The sequence below is a fragment of the Raphanus sativus genome, chromosome 9, assembly GCF_000801105.2.
Source record: "Raphanus sativus cultivar WK10039 chromosome 9, ASM80110v3, whole genome shotgun sequence".
NCBI lineage: Eukaryota > Viridiplantae > Streptophyta > Magnoliopsida > Brassicales > Brassicaceae > Raphanus > Raphanus sativus.
This window is the reverse complement of record NC_079519.1, coordinates 10,632,528-10,659,428: the sequence shown is the minus strand read 5'-3', so window position 1 is coordinate 10,659,428 and position 26,901 is coordinate 10,632,528. Positions and strand designations below refer to the sequence as shown.

General features: G+C 31.9%; 1 protein-coding gene and 1 non-coding gene across 2 annotated transcripts; both read right to left on the bottom strand.

The window, feature by feature from the left end:
• Positions 1-3,364: 3,364 nt before the first annotated feature.
• On the bottom strand, positions 3,365-4,692 carry LOC108839179 (probable membrane-associated kinase regulator 6). The gene is made up of 2 exons (XM_018611997.2): positions 3,895-4,692; positions 3,365-3,813 (listed from the first exon to the last, which is right to left on the bottom strand). The coding sequence occupies exons 1-2, from the start codon at positions 4,577-4,579 to the stop codon at positions 3,806-3,808; spliced, it is 693 nt and encodes a 230-aa protein (XP_018467499.1). The 5' UTR covers positions 4,580-4,692; the 3' UTR covers positions 3,365-3,805.
• Positions 4,693-11,384: 6,692 nt separating this feature from the next.
• Positions 11,385-11,490, bottom strand: LOC130500444 (small nucleolar RNA R71). Its single transcript, XR_008939069.1, has one exon. It is a non-coding gene; the product is annotated as a small nucleolar RNA R71 (small nucleolar RNA).
• Between the last annotated feature and the right edge of the window lie 15,411 nt (positions 11,491-26,901).

Genomic DNA, 26,901 nt, shown 5'->3' with positions numbered 1-26,901 from the left:
ATTTTGGCAGTAAGGTTTGAATCTAGATGCAATGTAACCAATGGACTCTCTCTCTCTGCATATACCCCTAAAATCTTCTAGGACTTATAAATTGACAGAATAAGAAAAGGAAGAAAACATATGCCTAGGCAAATCTTTTTGCCTGTCTTTTTAGGTGAATATGTCCTTTAACACAATATTTTCAAGCATTATAATATCTGTATCTTAAATAAATATTTTGGTTTGGAAGCTATCTTGTCTCTAGTGGTATAGGGTCAATAAATCTTTTAACCATTAATATATGTATGAGTAAATCTTCTGCTACAAAGTTGCTGCAAAAATATGGCACCAATTTTGTTTTTATAACAAAAGAGAGTTACTTTAAGCGATCCTTAAGTCTTTTTGGGTGGAATCGGTTCTTAGCCTGTACTCTATGTATTCGAATTGAAAGCACTTTCTTACATCTGGCTTGAACAAAAACCATAGGTTTGTCCCCATCCGGATTATAGACTACTATGTTATGCAGCTTTAGTAAAAATGTTATAGATATAGAGAATAGTATATGGCCATAGGTAAATGTGAATCCAACGTGATTTTTTTTGATCAAACCAACGTGATATATTAATTCTTTCTATAAAAACGTGTTATTTTCAACTGGTTATGAGAAGCTGTATAATACAATTGATGACACAATATTCCATAAGTTGGTTAGTAAAAAGAGATGTATTCCATAAGTTTAAAATTTGTCCTGTCGTATTGTTACATTTTTTTCTCTGTGTTTTTGCCAATGTAACAAAACTTAAGGGTTAAGCTTTTGCAACTCTTAACTATTCATTAATGATATTTACAGTTAAGCAAAAAAAAAGATTTTAAAGTCTGGATATAAATGTAGAGATTTATGAATAAAAACGTCTTATATTTTAAGAAAAAATTCAAATAGAAAATTATAAACCAACAATAGTAGGCCTGAGTCCACACTATTGGGGTCTGACATTGACGTACACATTTTTGCAATATTTTGCGTAGGCCAAGTTTGAAATCTAGATATCAGCATCATATTTCTTTATTTGATAAAAAGCATCATGTTTCTTTTAAGTTTTGGATTTCTCCATTGGTTCATTCATGATTTTTTTTTCTTTTGTTCACAGGTTCATGATTTCTGATTTTAGAAAAAAAAGAAGGATTAAAATCTTAAATACTTTGTTATCGATTTGCAAAGATTCCCACTTTTTTTTAAGATTCCCACTTTATATTTGCATATGTATATATACCGTCATATGGTATATTTAAAGGTTAATTTACTATCTAACCAATTTTGACACTAATATTAAGAATATAGGTACGATTTTAATATTACCAGGTGAATAACACTTTGTCCCATATTTTGCTGGTTTTAGCCTCATATGTAAAAGATATTCGATAAAAGAAGAAAATTGATGAGGTTAACAAATGTACTATATATGGCCAGAAAAAAACATTATTGTACTTTACAAAAAAAAAATTCTAAACGAAAGTACTATATATAGTAAGCGAACTATGGTTTTTTTTACTCAGATAACACGGCTACGAATCAAATTATTCATATAATATGATAACACTCAGTTAATTACCACGTCCAGAAAAAAAGAAACAACGATAAGCAGTGAAACAAATATGTAAGATAAGTGAAACTTCTTTTATATACGATACATAGTATAGACCAACCACAAATAAGACATAATAGATGATCCATTCCATTTACATACATAAGACACAATATGAGTCTGTTGTTCTTTTATTGCTGACAAAAAAAACATACATAAATTAATAAAATTGATCATCATATAAAAATAGTATAGAATTTATAATATACTTAAAATATCTAAATAAATTTAAAATCTAAAAAAACAGTATATAAAATTTAATGTTAAACTATACTATATTAAAAGGTCTATAAATACTATAATATATATGTTTATCATATAGTATAAGACTAAAATCTACAGTGATAACAAAAATTTTCTTTCCGTAAGATATCGTCATCGTTTCTGAATCATATTGGGAGAAATTGATAATAAATAAGAAGATCAACAAAAAATCTCGAAATTGACAGTATCAAAATAGATTAAGATCGTTAACTGAAAAAATTTATATTGACGTAATTGGAGAATGAAAGAGCAACACTAGAAAAGATCAAAAGTGATGGTATCGAAATCTGATGATAAACTGTAAAGAAAACCACAAAATAGTGGTTAAGGTGGATCGATCAGAAATAAGGTGATTTGTATATTGATAACGTTTTGGATATGTTTTTGGAACTTTTTTTTTTCCTCTGTGTTCGATTCCTTATTCGGAAACTCGCTAGGGCGCTACGCGTGCAGTGTGCTTGGGCCTAGCGATTTATTAAAAAAGCGGAAAAAACTCGGAGAATACGCGGGAAAGAATTTTTTGTATTTTATATGTATAATACTCTATTTATACGTATAATTCATATTTTAATATATAATATATTTTTATATATGAAATATCATTTTTGCCAAGCTTCATAGATTTGTAAATATGTACCAAATTAGATCAGAAAGTATAACTATACTTCTTTTTATTCATATTTAATACAAATTATTGGAAACATCAACAAAAGCTGAAATATTAGGGTCAAATACCCAATAATAAAAACTTTATAGGGATCATTATGCAAATTTATGTTGATATACGTGTTACTCAAATAGTGACACCACAAGTCAATTACCTTTTTCTTCTTCTCTGGAAATATACGAAGTTACAAACCTATTTGCTACCTTTTTTTTTCTGTCATGACACAAGCTTGATTACCGGACAAAGGAAACATATGTTTCAGGCTAAAGTCTTCTCCTCAAAATGATCTGTCAGCTTCTGCCAACTATCACAGCTGATGAAACATCGAATGGCTTCTCGTCAGTTGGATTGTTAGAACAAGGTCGCCAAACTAAGATAAGATCTTGCGCTTCTGTGTCGCTTCATCCGGTGTTCATAAATCAATTCATTCATGGGTCTTTGAGTTATGTAGTTTCTGAGTTGTCATTAGAGAAGATTCGATCGAGTTCACCGTGGAATCAACGATTTTGTGCGAAGCGATTTTGTTCATTAGACGGCCGCGTTTTGTACTTCTACCTATTCCACGTTCATTACTCGGTCAACCGCGTAATGCAACCGAAGTGACTCGATTCGCCACGTTACCCACCCGCATCACGTTTACTCGGATGATTAATCGTCTCCTCAGGCGATTTTTAGAACAAGGGTTCGATTTAATTGTTTTGAGTTACACAACTATGATAATAAAAAGGAGTTCAATCATGCAAATATATGATGACATCTCCGTATGACATCTCTAAGACAAGAAAAGTCAAGTTTTGCACAAAGAGAAAGAATATTCAAACACAATTGGTCCAGAAAGTAAAACATGGGTAGGCATATATATGATATACATATATAAAAATAAACTATCTAACTTACATACATGGATGAAAATAGCCAAGAAAACCTGAAAATATTTCTTGATTCTGCTAGATGCCTATGTAACCTTTTTTTTTTCAACCCTGCGTAACCTAATATATGTGCCCACTCATGTAAAAAGAAAAAAAAATAAGAGAAGAAAAAACATTCTTGATCCACATGAGATGACACATTCACATGGAATCATCACATCAATCTCTTTAATTCAAGAGAGATAATAACAACAAAAAGACACATTACAAGTTGCTCTTTCTCCACTCCATGTGTAAAGTACTAGTTAAATTTGCTTATTCAAGCTTAATATTCTCCATCTCTACTCCTACCTGCTCCTTTTCCATGGATTGATTCTTCACTTTCATTTTTCTGTTAAAATTAACAAACAGTAACTAAAACATGATCAAAAGTAACTATCAAATTAAACAACAAGTGATATCTATAACATACCGAAAGATTTCTTGCAATGAAGAACGGCTTCGTAAATGGAGCTCTCTGAGTCACAAGACCTTCTCCAGTAATAATCATCTGCAACACTTATTCTTGGCGACGACGTTGTTTCATCAGAATAAACTCTGCTTCTGGACAACGTCGTTACACGAATCCTCGTGTCGCTTCCAATATCTCCAGGTGATCTAGCGGATCTACATCTCCTTAATCTTTTACACAATGGCGTAAAAAAATCAAGATACTTGAACAAAACCCATTTCGACACACTCAACTTTCTAGAAGGAGACTTGTTCTTAATGTCACGTGTCTCGATCTTCTTCTCCTTTTTCGTATCCAACGACTTATATTCTTCCTCCCTACCTGCTGTCGTGGCTTTTGATATATAAGGCACGACATAGCCGTCGCGGATAAGCTCGTCGGCATGAACTAAAGAGTGATCTTCTTCGGAGAAGGAGACAAAGTTATCGAACTTAAAGCTACTTTCATGGGCTTTGTTGATGAAGAATCTTCTTGAAGGAGGCAATCTTGGATCCATTTCGATGAAGGAGGACGAAGAAGAATCTTCGTAATTTTGATGATAATCATCAATGGAAGCTTCTGTAGAAGGAAAGTTAACTAGCCAACTGTAAGAGAAGCTGTCTATGGGAACTAGGGGCATCGAAGCTTCTTGTTGATTTTCTTCCATGGCTTTTTGCTTTTAGTTTTCTTTCGGGGATATGTATTCTTGACAGTGTTCAGAGGATTTTATCTGAGAAACAAATGTTTGAATAGAGAACATATGTTCTGTCTGTGTATATACATGAAGGGACATACACACATATAGAAGCAAAGATATATTATATTTTATTTTCTTATAACGGTAATATGTTATTATATTATGTGATTAGTTTGGTAAGAAACAATAGATATTTAATAATTAGAAAAGAAAAAGAAAAGAACAGAAACTATACATAAAAGTTTGTGAGCCCATACTAACCTCTCCCTATGCGCTGTTGTCTTCTCTTCTCTCCCTTTCCTCTCTTTTTATTTTATTTTTATTTAAGTAATACTCTTTTCCATATACAATTATTATTTGGGAAAATTGCATAAAATAACCTAACAAAAGTTTTTCTATTATTTATTTATGTATTAAAATGAATAAATTATTTGGTTAGAGTATTAAATTAGGTAGCGAAAAAGTTAAATATTGAAAAGATTAACAAAACTTAGTTATAGTATTTTTTATAGCATTTTTCTTTAAAGAACCGCCAAGAAAACGAAGCATGTTGACGCATGTCTCATGAGATTAACTATTTGGAATACAAAAAAAAAACACATATAATTAGTTATATTATGTTTTTATGAGGGTATGTGGAGTGAAACATAACTAAAATCAAATATAATAAAAAACCTAAATACTAAATTTAGTTTAATTTCATCTCCTTCAATGACACATAGAAGATGATACATTCCACCAAATTTGATTTTCTATGAATATATTACACTAAATTTGATGTAACATTATATATAATATTAAGTATTAAATATATTTTGTTACAAATTATTTTAACAATATATTTAAATTATCATTACCAATTAGCTTAAATTTATAATTAAAAATAAATGTATCGTATTATTTTGTATTTTCATCATATTTTCAAAACAAGAAAAAAAAAATATATATATATATAATAAAATCATTAAGTACATTTACATTTACATCAATAATCGTTAAAACTATGATTAGAAAATAACCATAACAACATAATGGATAGAATATAGTGCATATATTATGTATTAATTGTTTTCTAACCCTTCATATCACACACCCTACATATTCTTGTACTTTCTCAATTTACAATTCATCTCTTCATCTCTAAATACTCCACTTCTTGCTTCACTTCAACCACTTTCATCTGCAACATCACCACCACCGCTGTTATCTATTATTTCATTCGTTGCCACCACCATTGTCGTCATCATCTTTTTTTCATCACCTCTATCATTTCGTTCCATACCGCCACCACTCGTCATCTCTTTACCTACTCCTATTTTTTCTTCTTATTTTCCACCGTCTGTAATGGTTTCTACTTCTCATTAACTCTGACAACTTAATCATCTTCTCCGCTAATCATATCCCCTCTTCTGCTTCATGATTCTTCTTCTTCTCCAATTTGAAATTTGTTCCGTTCTATTCTATTTGGCGAATGTATAATAGAAATATGACTTCACAGTAAGAGACATGTATTATATTTTGTTGTTGTATCATTTTTATGAATCAATTGGTTTATATTTAGTGATCAAGAGTAAGCAATTACAAGCAACAACATATCAATACTATATTATTGAAAATCAACAATAACCAAGAATGTGCTAGACTATGAATCAGTAATAAGACGACTATACCATTTGGATAAATAATGTAGTATAATAATGATATTAAGTTTCAAAACTTCAGCGACAATGTTACCAACTCCACTTAAAGTCTTATTTCATTATACACCTTATGATATCGATTTTGTTATCGTTCAACTCTGAAGAAAATGAACAGTCAAATTTAAATGTTATCGTTACAAAACAAAATATTTTAAATACTTGATATTTTATTTTTAATAATATAAATAGTAAATGTAATTAGTATTTTATAAAACATAAAATGTAAATAATATTTAAACATAAAATTATTAAAAATAATCTAAATGTTATTATCAGTTAAAATACTAGAATTATAAAAATTAATAAATTTAAAATATATATAATATTATTTTGGTATGAAATTTGGTGTTGTAATTGGAAATAAAATACAAAGTATGAAACCAAAATACCAAATTTAGTGTTACTGAATTAAGTTATCCTAATGTTCCTAAGGAGACAACACCGATGATTAGTTTGGTTCTGAGTTTTCTAATGAAACCTAAAATAAGACTCTATATCTTTATTTTCTAGTAAAAATGTTCACTAAAGTTAGAAAATTTTGTGACTATACAGCTAAAAACCATGGCTATATGAAAAGTGACCTCAATTTATTGTCGAAAAAGAACTATGATTATCGCGTCATTGTTAGAAGAAAAAGGTGATCAGGTGTAGCTAAATAAATATGATTTTTGTCACAAAAGTTTCATGACTATTTTAACCATGGTTTGAAATAATGTGACTCTATATAGCCACTGATTTTTTATGGCAGACTGTATCCACAATAGCTTAAAATGACTTATTGTGGCTATATAGGCTTCAAATGTTATATAAACTGAATCACACCACATTTATTAATAAAAATTATCTACATATGTTTATATATCTATATGTTTTTGTTACTATTTAGACCGCACTGCAATTGTCATGTAGATTTTCATTCGCATCCATAGCTATTGTAGATTTTTTTATCATGGTATATATACTCACAGTTTTGCCACTTTATAATTGTGGCTAGTCTTAGCTACGATTATTTTATAGTAGCTATATATTGTTAATAATTTAGCCACTTTGTGTTTTCAATATCCAATTTAAAACCTAATTCCATTGCAACTATACTGAACTATAAAATCTAAATAAACTAATACACATTTTAAACAAAATACTGAATTATTTATAACATAATTATACCTTACATATTATAATTTTTCGTAAATTTTTTTGAAAAGAGACAAAAAGATTACACAAAAAATGTTTATACAAAGCATTAACAACAATTAAAAATCCAAATCCATGTAAACAACATGGCACCAAAAGACCAAAAGACCAAAAGAATACTTCTACAAAGGAATTACAATCTCACATACCGGCACCAAACATCGGGAGAAGTGCCTATTCCGACCCGAACAATTTCGATCGTGCCAAATACGACTCGAACAAATGGTCAGTGCCAAATACGCCTGAACCTTATTAAAATTAAAATAACCTACCCGGATTTTTTAAAATGTGCCTAAATCTACACTGATTCTAATAGAAGTTAGTCAACCGTTAACAAGATAAAACGATGTCCTTTTGATATACGGTGAAAAGTGCCTATTTCGACCCAAAAAATTTTGGTGGTGCCAAATATGACCCGGACACATGGTCGGTGCCAAATACGACTCGAACTCGATTATAATTAAAAAAATTACCTGAACTTTTTAAAATGTGTCTAAATCTACATTGACTCTAACATAAATTAGTCAATTGTTAATAAAATAAAACGACGTCGTTTTGATATATATATATATGTTCATTACATGACTCAAATTCGTGTCGTGGTACCCTTTTAAAAGGGTACATTAACAACTAGATTAAAGTAACTTTTTGAAATATTATTAGACATTTGAAATTTTATAAACTAATAATTTTTTTCATCTTATCCAATTTAAAACTTTGGTGATTGTTTTTATATATTTTAGTTATTGTGTAATATGTCTAATATTTTGAACAAGATATCTTAGTGAAAGAAAGGTAAAAGGCCTCTTAAAATTTTTGAACAAAATTTCAAAATATGTAATATTAATTTTGAAAAAAAAAATTCACTTAAGTTTTTAAAATAAAAATAATCTATATAAGAAATTTTTATAAATAACTTCAAAATTGTAAGTATATCTAAGATTGTGTAATTATAAATATTTTATTATTTATATTTAGTAAGATATAAGTTTATTAAAGATATGATAAGTAAAATCATGTTATGTATTTATATAAATCAGAAAAAATTATCACCAAAGTTTTAAAATTGAATACGTTGAAAAAGAAATAGTACTTTATATAATTTCAAATTTGTAATAATATTTCAAAAGGTTACTTTTGTCTAGTTGTTAATGCACCTCTTTAAAAAGGTACCACATCATTGTTTAAGTCCTAGAATGAACATATATTAAAAATATATATTAAATCAACTTCGTTTTATCTTGTTAACAATTGACTAACTTATGTTAGAGTCAATGTAGATTTATGCACATTTTAAAAAGTTTAGATAATTTTTTTTAATTATAATTGAGTTCATGTCGTATTTAGCACCGACCATGTGTTCGGATTGTATTTGGAACCACCGAAATCGTTTGGGTCGAATTTAGCACTTTTCACTGTATATCAAAACGACATGTTTTATCTTGTTAATGATTGACTAACTTCTATTAGAGCCAATGTAGATTGAGGCACGTTTTAAGAAATTCGAGTAAGGTTTTTGAATTTTAATTAAGTTCAGGTCGTATTTGGTACTGACTATTTGTTTGAATCGTATTTGGCACGATATAAATTGTTCGGGTCGGAATAAACACTTTTCCCACCAAACATCTAGCTGGGTTAAAGGAAGAACTCGTCGCTAAGTTGTTGGAGTAGGCCGAGTAGGAGTTGCATTGTCTGATTAGAAGCAATAGGGACATGGGCTCCAATGTTGTTGAATTCTAAATCTGGCCACAATTTTTAGCTATCAGAATGACGGTTATGATTTTAAGATATAACACATAATAGCTGATAACTTGTGTATTTACATGTTTTTAAGCTTTATTTTAGTCCTTATATTGTTCCTTTGCATGCATTTAGAGTGCATTTAGGTTGCATTGCATTACATTTGTCTCTATCAGATATTGGAGATGCTTGTTGGTGACTTTGGAGATATTTTGAGGGGTTTAAAGTCAAAAGGGTGAAAGAAGAGCATGGATTAAGGCCTTAAAGATATCTTTTGAATCTCAAATTTTGGGAAGACAAAGTAAATTGAGTTAGCTTTCTAATGGAGGTGTTTTCAAGTCATTTGGATCTGTATTGAAGGAGTTATGATCAATCTACTGGAGGCATATCAACCCTGTAGCGACCAGAGCCGTAGCGACCAGAGCATGTCGCTAGGAGGGTTCCCGAGCGTACGTAGCGACCACTGTAACGGGATGCCAGGTCGCTACGGGCGAAAAAGACTGTTTTTTATTGGGTTGACCCAGGTTTGTTGGGTTGACCTAGCTCGTTTTTAGACTTCTATAAATACCCTTTAGACCTAATTTTGAGGGATATCTTGTTTTCTCCGTAATCACATTAGCTATTTTGGTGAAAGACTTAATTTTGAGCTTCTTTTCATCTCTATCTCTTGTGATTATTGATCAATCTTGACCACTAAGCAGGATTAACCTTCAATCATCCATGGGTTTTGGGTTATTCATGTCTATTAGTGAGTAGTTACCATTTGGATTCATGGGATAGGGTAATTAGGGTGATTAAGTGAAGATCTAGGGTGTTTAGTGTTAGATCTCTTGTTTCCTTGCTTGTCTACTTCTCTTAATGCTAGATTAAAGTTGACCTCTTTAATCTAGAGCTCTAGACATTTCCCACCCACAAGGTGTTTTATGAAATGTCTGAACCAAGTAGAGCTTGCTCTAAACTTACCTTACACAAAGACCATTGTGTTAAGGGAGCATAGATAGTTAATAGACTCATCCTTAATGATTGCTTAGATCTTTTAGGCTCAAAGACCTTTGATGTCTAGTTGATTAAAGCAAATGAGCATTCTTCTTGACCATAGAGCTTGCTTATTTCAGTGTTCTAGACTTAAGAAAGTCTTTTGATTGAAAGTTTGCCACCCTTAGATTGGATCTTAATCACTTGAAATCAAATGCCTAGCCCCATGAGTCCTATTGTCCTAGATTGATTGAAAGCTTGTTCCTTTATTGCATTTTAGCATAGTTCTAGTTCACATCATCATTCAAAACCTGTTTGCACTTAGATTAAGCATAGATTTGTATTCTCAGTGCATTGAAATCACATAGGATTGGTTCGACATCTCACATACTACTTCATTTGATAGGGACCTGAAAAGTCCTGTTATCAAATTGGCGCCGTTGCGAAGTTCTATTGTGATTTTGACATTGGGATTTAGTCATTTTCTTGAGACTAAGTCATTTTTTTGTTATTGTGATATTGGCTCTGCTTCTTCCTCTTTTTGCATTTCAGGTGTATGAACATGAGAAGTAGAGGGACTACAAACCTCACTCCTCTAGTACCAAACATCCGGGCTTTGGAAAGAGAGAATACAAGAAGAAGGAGAGAAGAGGAGCAACAGGCTCATTTCAACAGATTGGGTTTTGATATGGCTCACCATCAGAACCCGAATCAAGATAGAGAGATCCCCTTGGAAGCTGCCCAAGAGGGAAATGGTCAAGGAACTGCCAACCTTCCACCACAACACCCACATCGCCAAGCTCGCGCTATTGGAAACTATGATCGCCCTCACATTCATGGTCATAGGTTGGGAATCAGAGCACCAACTGTGGAGAACAACAACTTTAAGATCAAGTCAGGCTTGCTCAACACCATAGAGAACAACAAGTATCATGGTCTTGCTACTGAAGATTCTTTTGACCACTTGGACAAGTTTGATAGCTACTGTGGTTTGTCCAAGACCAATGGAGTGTCAGAAGATGCTTTGAAGCTCAGGCTCTTCCCTTTCTCTCTGGAAGACAAGGCAAGACAGTGGGAGAAGTCTCTCCCAAGCGACTCTATCACTACTTGGGATGAGTGCAAGGAAGCCTTTCTAGACAAGTTCTTCTCCATCTCCAGGACAGCTAAGACTAAGAATGAGATCTCTGGGTTTCAGCAGAGGAACTTAGAAAGTTTCAGTGAAGCATGGGAGAGGTTCAAAGGCTACCAAACTCATTGCCCACACCATGGCTTCTCCAAAGAGAGCTTGTTGAGTACCTTCTACAGGAGAGCTATACCACAGTGCAGAAACAGACTTGATACAACCAGCAATAGATTCTTCTTGGGCAGAAACGAGGTGGATGTAGAGGAGCTGATAGAGAACATGGCCAACAGTGACTCAGTATACAGTGAGGATCATGATAGAGTCAACAGAAGTGATGATCAGCAAACCAAGAAAGAGCTCAAGTCTTTGGAAGAGAAGCTGGATCTACTTCTTGCCAACAAAGCTAAGCTGGATCAGATGAAATCAGTTGGAGAACAACAACAAAAGCAGGTTGCTGAGATCAAGAAGATTGATGGTTTGGAAGGACAGGAAGAAGTGTGCTTTATCAACAACAATGGAACTTGGTATAAGAAAGAGCCCAACTTTCAATACCAAAACAACTACCAGTAAAATCCCCTCTACAACAACCAACAAGGTGGTTATCAAAGCAACCGGCCTACTCAAGCTAACAGAAGCTCTTCTCAAGCTCAAGTTCCAATTTCAACCATGGAATCTATGTTCAAACAAATCCTAAAAACTGAAGGGAAATTTGCTAAGGACATTGGAGATGAGTTCAAGGCTGTTCATGCCAAGATTGATGGAACTTATTCTGACCTGAACAACAAGTACATGCAACTTGCCTCTCACGTCAAAGCTTTAGAGAGCCAGGTTGCTTCTATGTCTTCATCCTCCAAGCAGCCTATGGGAACTCTACCAGGGAAAGCAGAGGCAAACCCAAGGGAACATTGCAATGTTCTCCTCTCTAGTGACACTTCTCATGTCGCCACCTACAAGAGAGAGGTAGATGAGATTGAAAGATTGGTGTTTGGAACTGAAATTGAATAGGTTGAGCATGTGGTTGTTGCAACAGCTGAGTTCAAGATTGTGCAAGAAGCTGACAGGATAGTTACAGCAAAGGTTGAGCAGAGCAGAGAGCACAAGGCTGAGAAACCAGTTGAGAGAAGATCTGATCAGAGGCAGAATGTGGTGAAGCAGGAAGACACTGAGGTTGAGCTATCCCCCTATGACAAGCTCCCTTTTCCAGAGAGATTCCTCACCAAATCTCAAAAGAAGGTGGTCTCCAAATTCAGAAAAGACTTGAGTGATATTGGAGTAAGGCTTCCATAGATTCACAACATGCAAGCCGCTCATGTCCAGATGATGCTCATTAAGGACATTCTAGACCACCAAGCAGAAGTGGTCGAGCTTTTGGACATCTCTATTTTGAAGATTGATCTACCAGTCCCTCCACAGTCCCTCCCTAAGCTAGAGTCTCAAGGGAAATTCACATTGTCTTGCTCCCTTGGTAAGATCACTATGAATGATGCTTTGGTTGATTCTGGTGCAAGTGTGAATGTGATCTCATTGGAAATGGTGAAAAGTCTTGGTATTGAGAGCATGGAGCCAAACACATCTTCTCTTATGTTTGGGGATTCATCTTCTACAACCCCTATTGGCCTCATCAAAGATTTCCCTTTGAAGATTGGAGCATGCACAATTACTATAGACCTCACTGTTTTGAAGATGACAACTGAGAAGAGAGTTCCTTTGATCCTTGGCACTCCATTCCTCACAACAGTTGGAGCATGTATTGATTTCCCAAACAAGAAGGTCACGCTCCTCAATGTGAACAGGACTGTCTCTTACCCAATCCAGTCTCCAATGGATGTTGGGTATTGTGGAACAATCACTTGTGAAGAACCATCCATTGAGAAGACCCAAGCTAAAGTGGTTGTACCTGAGAAAGAAGATCTTATTGGAGAATCTTCTCGAGAGCTGTGTGTTGAGCACTTGGAAAGTGCTAAAAGGGAGGAGGTGAGTAGAGCCGCAAAGGCTGCTCATGACATGAAGAAGATAGTGAAAGAACCTCATCCTCCACCTTTTGATAAGACTCCTCAGACTCTCACTCTCCACCCAATGAAGCTCAAGGATGGAGCCATTGAGTACAAGATCAAGTGCAAGGGCAGGTCTAAGCCATTCTCAAGTACAAGAGCCATCATCACTCCTCAGCTTCGAAACGATCCCATCAAGCTCCAAGAGCTACTCTCTCAGGTCCTCTCCATCACTCTTGAAGGTGGGAAGGATACTCCTTCTCACTTGTACAAGAGAAAAGGTAGTCAAGCTAGTGACTCAAAACAAGCTCACCTGGGAGGAATTCCCATGGTTATCCTTGTATATAAATTTGCTATTTCATTTCTTTATGTTTTCAATAAGTGTGGCAGAAGTTTCAGGCCAGCTCAAAGCTCAAGCTCTAGACACCCATTACCACACTTCACTCTCCACTTGAGGTATCACTCCAACCCTTCTTTGTACATACCATTGCTTTTATCATATTTTCGGTATCTTCTTCTCTCTTATTCACACAGAGACTGTGTGATTTAAGTGTGGGGGAGGTACCAAGTATTTGATCATATTTGCTTTGTTGATTATGCGTCTCATGCATTGCATTGTACATTCATATATGCATAAAAAGCCATAAAAGTTAAAATTTTGAAAAATGCATAAAGAATCATGTAATTGCATCACTTGCATTCTTAGGATTGAGTCTAGATCATATAGATTGCATTCAGTTGCATATGGAGCAGCTGTTGATAATGCCTTGTAAAGAACACTTGTTTGCACTGAATTTGACACCCTAGTTAAGCATATCAAGTAGCTTGTGCATCTCTTGAAATTCTTGCATGCTTCGTGCCTTGAAAACTCTTCTTGAAACATGTTTGCTTGCTTGATATCGGCATTGTTCTCGAAACCAGCTCCAACCTGAATCTTGAGTTAAATGAACTTAATCTCTCTTGCATATGGGCATTTGCATACTTGATCATGGATCTCATACACATTTGGGTTATCTTTTCCATTGAACCACTCTTTGTTAACCCAAATGGCACTCCCTTACCCTAAAACCCTTACCATCCTTTGAAGCCTACATTGATTTGCATGAGTGAGGCCTCTTTTGATAGTTTGTCATGTGCAAAATCTTGAGAGTATTGGGAGCGACATGGATTTGTTCTCATCTCTTGCTAGCATAGGGTCATCATTTGAGCTAGCTTCTAGGATGGTTAGTGGGTGTATGTTTCTCAAAGTTTTAATGTCTTGGGTTTGGAGTGTGAGAAAGATGAGCAATAGAGTGTTATGAGAAAGAAAAGCCCTAAGGACCTAGAATAGAAAGAAAAAAAAAACTCTTGTTTGTATTGTTTGAGACCTTCCCCATATACAAAAAAAAAAAGAGAAAAGAAAAAAAAATAAAAAGAAAAGAAAGTAAAAAGAAAAAGAAAGATTCAAAAAGATAGTGGGGAAGGGAAAATAAAAAGAGTTAGAGCTTAGAAAAGTGAATAAGAGGTCCTTAGTGGAAATCATAAGAAAAGAGAGTTGTTCATTGGGTGAGTGATGTGAGTGTTTGTTATTTTGGGGTATGGGATGAATGAAAGGGGTGTAGAATTTGTAATTACTTAGGAATAGGTAGAATGATAAGGATGAATCCATGTATGCATGAATTGCTCTTAGTCTTAGATAAATTTTGCATAATGATCAAGCTCATTGATTCTTGAGTGATTACCACCTTAAAATGATGCATTGAACCCTCCTTTTCATCCATATTAGACCATTAGATTACCTAGCCAAATGATTGAGATCATGTGCCCATTTGTGAGAATTCACCTTGTGTGTGTGTGTGTGTGAATCAATGTAAGGGCTGGTTAAGAAGACTTGTTGGTTGATGAGTATTGCATCTTGTGTAGATGCATAAGAGTATTGATAGGCCTAGAGAAACTAGAGTATAATAAGAGAGTGTGCTCATGCTATTTGCTATGTTTCTTTAGGATGTCAAGTTGAGTACTCTAAGTATTTCTTTTGCTTATGTGCTCCCACCTTCAAACCTCTCTACATTAGTTTTTTGAAAATTTACTTGTGGACAAGTAAATGACTAGTGTGGGGGAGTTGATAACTTGTGTATTTACATGTTTTTAAGCTTCATTCTAGTCCTTATATTATTCCTTCATGCATTTAGAGTGCATTTAGGTTGCATTGCATTACATTTGTCTCTATCAGATATTGGAGATGCTTGTTGGTGACTTTGGAGATATTTTGAGGGGTTTAAAGTCAAAAGGGTGAAAGATGAGCATGGATGAAGGCCTTAAAGATATCTTTTGAAGCTCAACTTTTGGGAATACAAAGTAAATTGAGTTACCTTTCTAATGGAGGTGGTTTCAAGTCATTTGGATCTGTATTGAAGGAGTTATGATCAATCTACTGGAGGCATATCAACCATGTAGCGACCAGAGCCGTAGCGACCAGAGCATGTCGCTAGGAGGGTTCCCGAGCGTACGTAGCGACCACTATAACGGGATGCCAGGTCGCTACGGGCGAAAAAGACTGTTTTTTTATTGGGTTGATCCAGGTTTGTTGGGTTGACCCAGCTCGTTTTTAGACTTCTATAAATACCCTTTAGACCTAATTTTGAGGGATATCTTGTTTTCTCTGTAATCACATTAGCTATTTTGGTGAAAGACTTAATCTTGAGCTTCTTTTCATCTCTATCTCTTGTGATTATTGATCAATCTTGACCACTAAGCATGATTAACCTTCAATCATCCATGGGTTTTGGGTTATTCATGTCTATTAGTGAGTAGTTACCATTTGGATTCATGGGCTAGGGTGATTAGGGTGATTAAGTGAAGATCTAGGGTGTTTGTTGTTAGATCTCTTGTTTCCTTACTTGTCTACTTCTCTTAATGCTAGATTAAAGTTGACCTCTTTAATCTAGAGCTTTAGACATTTCTCACCCACAAGGTGTTTGATGAAATGTCTGAACCAAGTAGAGCTTGCTCTAAACTTATCTTACACAAAGACCATTATGTTAAGGGAGCTTAGATAGTTAATAGACTCATCCTTAATGATTGCTTAGATCTTTTAGGCTCAAAGACTTTTGATGTCTAGTTGATTAAAGCAAATGAACATTTTTCTTGACCATAGAGCTTGCTTATTTCAGTGTTTTAGACTTAAGGAAGTCTTTTGATTGAAAGTTTGCCACCCTTAGATTGAATCTTAATCATTTGAAATCAAATGTCTAGCCCTATGAATCCTATTGTCCTAGATTGATTGAAAGCTTGTTCCTTTATTGTATTTTAGTATAGTTCTAGTTCACATCATTATTCAAAACCTTTTTACACTTAGATTAAGCATAGATTTGTATTCTCAGTGCATTGAAATCACATAGGATTGGTTCGACATCTCACATACTACTTCATTTGATAGGGACCTGAAATGTCACGTTATCAATAGCTTAGAGATTTTGTCATGTGAATCATATAGTGCATGTAGTCTTTGATATATTTTTTTGTTTATATACGTAGCTTTGTGGTAGTATATCATTCGTGTAGTTATCAATTATCTTTTTTTCTGATTATAACTAGGATTTAGAAAATGAAAATATTTACCTCAGCATTAGGCCCAAATATACTATAAGCCGGGCATGTCTTAGTCATGGTTAAATTGTTAACTGTAGTTGGTACTCCGCGGCAAAATTATAAATTATAGTTCTTCTATTTTACCCACGAATTTTTCGTGGCCAGATTATGGTTATATTGAAAAATTCTACTAGTGATCTGATCTGAAGCTGATAAATTACTAGTATCAAGATGTCACAGCTTTGATTAAATAATATTTTCTCTTTTATTTGTCATTCTAGACTTATACACACATATTAATAAAACATGTGATTTTATATATTTCTAAGATAAAAACACAATTACCTATACACCTAACCACATTTCAACCAATAGAAAAATAAACTGGAGAATTTTATTAATAAATTTTGCATTAGAATCATAAAACGATATTTATTTTGAAATGAAAAAATTTCTGACACTTAATCGAGTAGTTATAAGTATTAAGCTACCACCGATGTATTACGTTTTCAGATGAAATTTCTTGAACATTGCAATAACAGAACCACGGGTTATAAATGAATGAAAAGAACGTAAAGAAAGAAAACTAAAATATAAAGTCATTTTCATAAACAAGAAAATATTTAAAATATAGAAATGGGCAAGGAGATGTGAAAGAGTGGGGGACGGGGGTCCCGGGAAGTGTCGGGGTGCGAGACGAATGTTGTCCAAAGTTCAGGGGACAAAAGCCGAAAATAAAAAGTGACGTGGAGACCCATCAAAGACTTATCTTTAAGCCATTTTGCATGGTCTTTTTATAGGTTACGTTTGAGATAGTCGAAATAATTTTTATTGTTTTTCACATATTAAGTGTATTTCAGAAGGTTGACAAAAAAAAAATTGTAATTTCCTAAGTGCATTTAATGATATAAATCTCCCAAGTCTCAAAGGGAATGTTTCCTGGTCGTCTATTATTGATGATAACGCGAGGTATAATTGATAGAGAAATTGCAATTTCATATACGAAATTTTTGTCTTAATTAAACTAATATCTTAAATCTCATATCATGATATCTTCTTTTTTTCTGTAGACACAAACTTGTCACTTATAGAACAATATGAGATATTTGTAAGTGAATATTGGTTTTAATATAATATAATTTCACCTATGATTATATATATTTCAAAATTTTCTAACAAATACATTTAATCATTTCGGTTACAATCAATGATTTTCAACAAGAAATTTAAATATCTTTGTAAAATAATGTTTATAACCAAATATTATTTTTCTAACGTATCTAAATTTCATTATATGGTCCATATCTCATCAAAATATTTAAATTATTATTACATTTGAAAAATAATTTCATGATAAAAGAAATATTACTCAAACATATCAATAGGTAATATTTTGTTGAAAGTTTAGTAGCAGATACGGTTCACTATTTTTTCAACACGTAAACCAATAAACATTTAAATAATATTTATTTATATAAAATTAATATTTAAAATATAAATCAATAAACATTTAAATAATATTTATTTATATAAAATGAAAATAACAATTTTAGCGCGTGCACGGATCAAACTCTAGTTGTGATTAAAATTGATCACCAATATAGAAAAATATTACCATCAAGCATCGACATCCCCTAAAACTATTTTATAATTAAATATATTTTAATTTTATAAAATATTTAAAAATTTACCATATATTGAAAGTAATAAATATTTTTTTTTTAATTTAAGTTCCAAAAAGTGATCACTGGCATTATTTTTGTCAGACAACACAAAACTATTAAGTTTTAAAATTGTGGAAAATGTAATGATTATAATTTTTCCTATTTGATTTCTTTTTCAATTTGACATTTAAGAAAATATAAAGTAAGAATAACTCATATTTTTTATACTGTTGTTAATTATTTTTTTCCTATTGATTTGGCTTTCACATGTTTTAATGTAAAGTTGGTATGATATTTAGTGTACTTTATTTTATAGTATTGCCATGTTTGTTTGATTGCGCTGTGTGTTATAATTCTTTCCGGTGATTGTAGATGATTTATTTTAGTTTTGTATAGTGTTTCTTTTACTTGAGTATGCTTTCAAGCCGGTTGGTCCAAGAAGGCTTCTTCACCATGGAATTGGGTGTTGGTACGTCAAATATCAAACTATGCTTCACCTTGTTAGGGTGCGTGCAGATGAATATGTTCTCAAATGAGGCTGAGAGTTTTTATATAAGGTCTGTTCGTTTCTCTGACGAGGCGTCAGCGTCAACGGCCAATAATTAACAAAGAGACGAGAAACTTTTTAACGGTGTGTTGTTGTATAGTTTTCGCCGGCGACTGCAATTGCTCTGTCTTTTCCGTATTTCTATTGCCGCTGCAAATTGCAGCGTCTCCCACTTACGCATTACGTGTCGCTAGCGTCCAATTATTGCATCTTCTAATTCTCTAATTTTATTGGTTGCTGAGCTGTCACTAAAATTCTTTTGCATTTTCTGATAGCCGTCGTTGACGCAACGCGTTCCGGAAACGAACAGGCCTATAGTCTAAAAGGCAAGGGAAGGGTTAAAAGGTGAAGAGACAAGGTAGAAACCGCTACATAATTATAACCTGAAAACTAAAGCCTTTGCTATCGTTTGTTACGTTACTGATTAAATATTAAAATGTAAAAGTATGTATGCATCGTTATTGTGGGGTCGTATGTGTTTTGATATTTTATGTAATGGCGATGAATGATTAATGTTTTGACAAAGAATAATAAGAACAACTCGAAACACTCAATTCTCATTTTAAACATGGTGATCAGAGTCATAATAGCGAGACCCTCATTATTGGGTATAAGAGTCTAAAAGTGTAATTTGCTTATAAAATTATAACTTACTCTGTTACTCATTTGCTATAAGACCATGATATGAACCATTTGAGGACAAAAAAATGAACCATTTTGCACCACCAATCAATGTATACTGGTGAATTTAAGAAAGCCGACTATAAGTTCTCCTTAATATTTTCCAATATTATTTTGTACATCAATATCGCTTGTTTCCGAAATCTAATTACTATATAAATATTAAATGCTACGGGTGTAGAAGACGGTGACGATGAATTGAAGAAGTCAATTGAAGACTTTGATGTAGTGTATCTGTATATAGGAAAAGGTGCCTTGAATGAGCTGCACAGATCATAGTGGGTTGCAAAATATGTTCGAATTTTTGGTTAAGTTTGTATAAAATGTCCTACTGATTCGGTTTTGGGTATTTGGCTTGTGATTCTAACGCTTAGCTTCATGTACAAATCTGTAGTAAACATTGTCATTTAAGAGAACTTATCAAAAACATTAAGAGTTAAGACACTCACTATTGTCATCTCCTGTAGACAATATATTGCCGAAGCTTCTTCACTTATGTCAATTCTCTTTTGACTGCTGCTTGTTGATAGAAACATTCAGTATCATAGAACAACATGAACTAAAGAAATATACAGTTTACAAACTGAACAGAACAACAAACCCAATCGAACAGATCAGCCAAGAACTTTTAAAACATAAACATAAGAAGATCAGTAAAAAAGGGAAACAAAAAGACAATGTTCTGGTTCAAGAAGAAGAAGACGACAAAGTTTAAGAAAATTCAAACTTTGGATAAGATCAAACTCTCATTATTAATCTGGGTGTAGTCGTCGCCAAATTAATTTAATTTTTAAATTAAAATTCAGAAACAGAAGCAGCTAAAAACAAAAAAGAGATCTTCTCATGCAAAATAATAACACTAAAAATATTAAAAAAACTTATAATTGAATAAACTGAACAGATAAATTTGACGGGATAGAACATACCTTTTTATAGCTGAGGAGTCCCATTGATTCACAGAAAGGAAGTAATGGTGGAGCTATTGTTAATGACAACGTTTAAGACGTCGTTTCAATTGATCCTCATTCCGTAACATCTACAGTTTTGGTGGCCGGTAAGATGAAAAGAAACAGAGCTTCAACGGTGATCGTTTAAGGCGGTTGAGTCTTCAAGAAAAAGACCACGTGGGTCTAATTTGTGTACAATCCAAGCCTTCTTAAATTAAACCGAAAACCAAATACGAAATCCAATTAGAAGCCCACAAAAAATCAGAAGTTAGATGAAATTTAATGATTAAAAGAGAATGACACGTGGCATTAATCTCCCCAAAGAGAAAAAAGCCTCCTTTATTTATAAAGATTCTAGTCCCATATATATTAATTAAGAAAAATTGATTACTTCAGCAAGTGTAAGATCCATGATTGAACAATAAATTTTTTCTTCGTCACAACACTGACAAAGAATAATTTGAAATTTGACTATCTGAAATAATAACGGATTTTAGTAGAGTCCATCATTTACTTAAATGAGTCTAGAATAATTTTAATGATTAAATAAATGAATCACGTAAATAGTAGAATGTGTTTTGGTTTAAAAATTATTGCATACCCAAAATAAATATGAACCATAATCACTTTCATTTAGAATTTTGTTACAATAAAAAAATATAAGGTCAAAAAAACCGAACCAAATTCAATCTGAAAGTAGTACTGAACTTTAACCAAAATTGGTCAGATATCTGAATGGGTTCAAAGTTTTAATATTTAGAGAACCAGAACCGAATTCGATACGAACCTAAATATTTCGGGTGTCTAAGTATATTTGAACTAGATTTATATACGTAAATATATTAATTATTTTTAAATTTAATATCTAAAAGAATAAAGAAAATATATAAGTTAAGTTGTATAAAATACTTGAAAATATATAAAATAAAGTACATGTTTAAAATAGGTAAATGATACTCAAAAACCTTAAAATATCTATTGATTTTTATCCAAATATTTAAGCTAAATCAATGTTGATGTTAAGTTTATGTATTTTGGTAAAAATTATTCAAATTTATATGTTATATATCATTTTTTATTTTTATATTTTTTGAAATTAAAGGTAGATATGAAATTTAATTTAAAAATAAACAAATGAGCTATTACAATCTAAACCGAACCTGCAAAGATCCGAAGTGAACTGAATCTGCAAAAATCCGGAATGAATTGAACCAAACCGAACCAAATAATACTCGAATGTCCATCTTTAATCAAGTGTAAAAAAAGTTATCGATAAAAATGAATATTGTTTATAATAGTTAAATACATCATAGTCGAAAAAACTCATTCCGCACAAAGCGCAGATTATCATATAGTATCAAATTATCAACGACGCAGATTCTTAAAAAGATATATTCTTTTGTCAAAACGAAAGCTACGATCGTAGGATACACAGGCTAGTTAATTGTTAAATGCTATGAACCAATTGAATAAAATAAAGTCTGGTAGTGTTTTTTTTTGGGTTAAAGGGTTTAAAGTCTTATAGCCAAGAAGAAAAAGAGACTGAAGAGTGATTTTTTTTTTTTTGCAAAAGACTGAAGGGTGAATCATTACAGTCAAAGGTAGAATATTTCGTCCTTTTGGTAGGGTAAATAATCTAAGTGTCAATAAAGATTCACATTTGTATCTAGTAAATTTAATCTTTTTCTTTTTATTCACACGCCATATGAAAAACCACTAACAAAAGCTGTTCATATACAGCTTTCATAATTGTGACCATAAAAACTTTTGTGAATTCTACCAAAAACTACGTAATTAACTTAGCTTGATCAAATCAATTATGAATGAATATAAAAACTCTCATCTTCCCTCGGATTTTATAGTTATCATATTGTCTCGTCTTGATTTGATAGATAACATACGCTCTCCTGCCGTCTGCAAGATAATAGGGTAATATTACTATTTTTGTTCGGGTTGGAGATCTGTGAAAACAAGCCGATCCAGAAATATTTGAAAAACACGTTGATAATTCTAAATAAAGATCTGGCCAATTTTCAAAGGAAAAATATAAAGAAATTCTACAGCTTTCTCAACAAAATCCAAAACCAATTACTTGAAAATCCATACTGTTACAACAAGATGATTTGATCAAAACTCCTAAAATATTACCCCAAGTTAAAACACTTTTTCTCGATGGTTTTTATAGCCTCACGCTCTAGTTCACTTAATCAACCTTACCTGCATCCACAAAAGGAGGCATGAATATACAAAATTACTCAGTGATGACTCTCAAAACCATCTTTATGCAACTTAATAATCAAACAATAAAATTCAGTGTTCCATTCTAACAAACTAGCATTTCTATTCTATCAACCTAGCAATTCGTTTCCATTATTTTTTACTTTAGCCATTTTTCCTATTATTTATCCATTTTCATGCATCCAAAACGAACTACCTAAGATCCGAATCAAACATTCATTTACTATAACATTTCCTAATATTTTGACCCAAAGGTCCATCAACTTGCGGCCGTAGCCAAACATGCGGCCGAGCCAACCTGTGGCCGTAGACAAACCTGTGACCCGTCGGTCCATTACGGCACATAGCCAAACCTGCGGCCGAAGCCAACATACAACCCAAAGGTCCGTAACGGCCGAAGCCAAATCTGTGACCCGTTGGTCCCTTACCTCCGACCCGTCAGTCTCTTACATGCGATCCGTCGGTCCCTTATGACATGTAGCCAAACTTACGACCCATCAGTCCCTTACGGCCGTAGCCAAAAAATCATACTTTACTTAATTAAATCATGTACATCTAATCCCGTACTTTACATAAATTATTTCAATTCTCAATCGCTTTCTATAACATTTCCAACCTAACATTCTAGTTCTGGTTGAATCAAATCTACATATTTCACATAAACATCTCAATTAAACATGACATCATTTCACCCAATCTAGTATGCAAATATTCTATGAACACGTGAATGTTCTTCGATCCTTGAAAACCACCTCGATGAACGAAGAACGAACTTTCCGAAAACGATTCCTCTAACGCATGATTATCATCCTAACAAACCAACTATAATAAAAATACTAATTATTAAGCTGCCACGAATCACGCCCTCACCTTGGCTGAATCTCTAGGATTCGAAGACTCTGAACTTCCTTGCGTTTTCTAGTGAAGAACTTCTCTGCTCCTCCTCGTTTGATCCTTCTTCTTGAAATCTTCTTTCCTTAAACTTTGTTCTTCCTCTAGCTTCCTTCTAAGTTTGGTTTTATCTGGTGTGTGAGAAATGAAAGCTAGGGGTCTCCCTCTATATTAATTTATGGACTTGTTCACCAAGTCGAATATTTAGTGTTCTTTCCTTATTTAGCTTGGTCAAACTATGCCATCAATACTCGCTTATTTCCTTATATGAATCTCGTTTTCTCAATGTTCCTTCCGTAAAATTCTCCCAAAGATGACCAATCAAACTTTCCTTAGTTGGAACCCGCATAGTCCAGTTGCCAAACATTCATTAATTAGCCATGCGGTCTCGACCTTTTCTTTCGTACGCTCCGATCATTTCGTAATCGTTTTATAGTCACTCGGCCCATTTCAATTTTGTTCCATAAGCTCACTAATGATCCAAAACTTGTCAATGTACAACTTATTTTTCCAACCTACATGGATACAAGTGTTTCCACACTAAGAGAAATAGACTCCTTGTTGAATTAACCCTCTCACGATTTATTTCTTTCAAATTTAAAAATACTCTAGGAACGGGTCGGGTACAAATAAAATTTTAAGATTTTTTTATTGAATAATGAATATCGTGTACAAATAAATTTTCATAAAATTATAGTACGTAAAAAAATTTCAATAAAACATAGATAATAATTTATCACTATAGTTTTTAATTATTGATGCATATATGAATAAATAATTATAAAATGTCTAACCTATACGCGCAGACTATACACCTAATTTTTATATAGTTACTAGATGATGCCCGAACACTTGTGCGGGATTAATGATCTAATTAACCGAAATTTTAACATAATTTTTATTTTCAATATATGTTATTTATTTAGTTTTAAATATTAAATTAATCAGAAGATAGACTTTACCTTTTTATTACAACACAACATAGATAATGGTTTGATACTTATAAAATCTTTTATTTATTCTAATACCAAATATAATATGTAAAAAGTATCATTATAATAATCTAATAAGGTTTTATTAATACTTTAAAATAATGTAAATTATAAATCTACAAAATAAACCATAAGTACCAATTATCACTAAAGCTTATGAAATCAAACCTTTTTCATCAAAATATTAGTTGCATTTTATATGAACTTCCCTCTTCAAAGAAGTTTATATAGTGACGCATATTGATAAAATCTACAATAATTAGAAATATACTTCAATTTAACAAAAAAATTATAAACAAAAGTAAATAAATTATAAATGTCTAATAAAATCTGGACTCATATTATTTGTACTCATAGTTTTTGATTAGTAAGATAATCAGTTGACATAAAAAAGATTTTAATTAATAAATATAAAAAGTAAATAATTTAATAATAATTTAAAGTAATCATAAGATGAGAAAAACTATAAATTATTGCTAAAATTTGGTAATACTTGTTAATAATAACGATCCCTGAATATAATGAAATTATTTATTTAATAATCACTAAAATGTTTAAAAACTAATAATTTGAAAAGTTATTTATTAAAACTAATGACTCAATTTAAAATCATGTAATATGACAAATACGTTTCTAAAAATAATAAAATATGATAAATAAACAAAAAACTAAAATCTTGGAGAAAGTAAGCAAAACTAAAATTAACATCTAGAATTTTAAAATATAAAAATAAATAAAATCGCAAATTAAAATTAAGAAAATGAAAAATAATTAAATAACATAAATTATGGAGAATGTGACAAATAAAGAAAACTAAAATTATAAAAAAATAAGCAAATTACCTAAGAATATTGAAAATATTAAAATAAGTAATAAACAATGACACTACCTATGTGTTTCGTCCGCACATGCTGGTAATCTTCTTATAGTACTTATTAGTTTATGTCCTATTAATCTAAAACCGGCACAATAAGTTATTGTTTATGTTTTCAAATAGTTAAATCAAACATCAAAGTATTTATATATGTCAAATATTTTTTATCAAAATAAATACTTATTATTGTGTTAAATTTTTTAAAGCACTCATATCTTAGAAATAATAAAAATATCTTTATATAAATGTTTTGCTTGCTAATATTTAATTATAAAATTTTCCATATCTTAATTGTTTAAATTTTATAGTAAAAATATTTTTACAGATAGCAACACAATATATAAGAATTATCTTATTTTTAAATTTTGATAGTTTTATATATATTACTTTACTCTCAATTATTTAATAATATAGCATATAAATTTATATTATTAAAATAAATTTCGTTTTTAGTTAAATATAAAATTCATTAAGGATATTGTTTAAATTAATAAATTAGTGAATCAGTTAGAAACTAATAATAATTCAATAACATGGTTAAAAGTCTAAAAGCTAAATATGAAAAATAAAAAAAACTAACTAAATTTTATTATAACATATAAATTTTATATTATTAAAATAAAATTATTTTTAGTCATATATAAGATTCATTAAAGATATTTTTTAAATTAATAAATTAGTTACTTAGCTAAAACAAATAATGAATCAATGATTTTGCTAAAACCTAATAAAATATGATAAATAACAAAATTACCTAAAATCATGGAGAATATGACACATCAGCCAAATTACTTCATAATATTACAAGAAAATAACACAACTATGAAAATTAGATTTCTCAAAAAAGTAAAACAAAATATATTTCCACCTTCTGAGAGGGTGGATGAGATGAGAAGGTGGATGAGAATCTAGTTCAGGGTTAAAAAAAGGACATGTTCTTTTCACGTCCTTACTATTAAGGGATCCATCATCTCATATTAGCTTAAGCACTGAAGACAAGGAGGAGACGTAGACATAACCACCCAAAGAAATCTTGTGTCCATGTTTTGTTCTAATAGCTTTCGACAGGGATCATAAGCTTAACCTCATACTTTCAAATCAAGAGAGATCCAGGATATCGTTTCTTGCCAAAGTAGAAGAATGCTTGTGTCCCTAATTCAAAAAA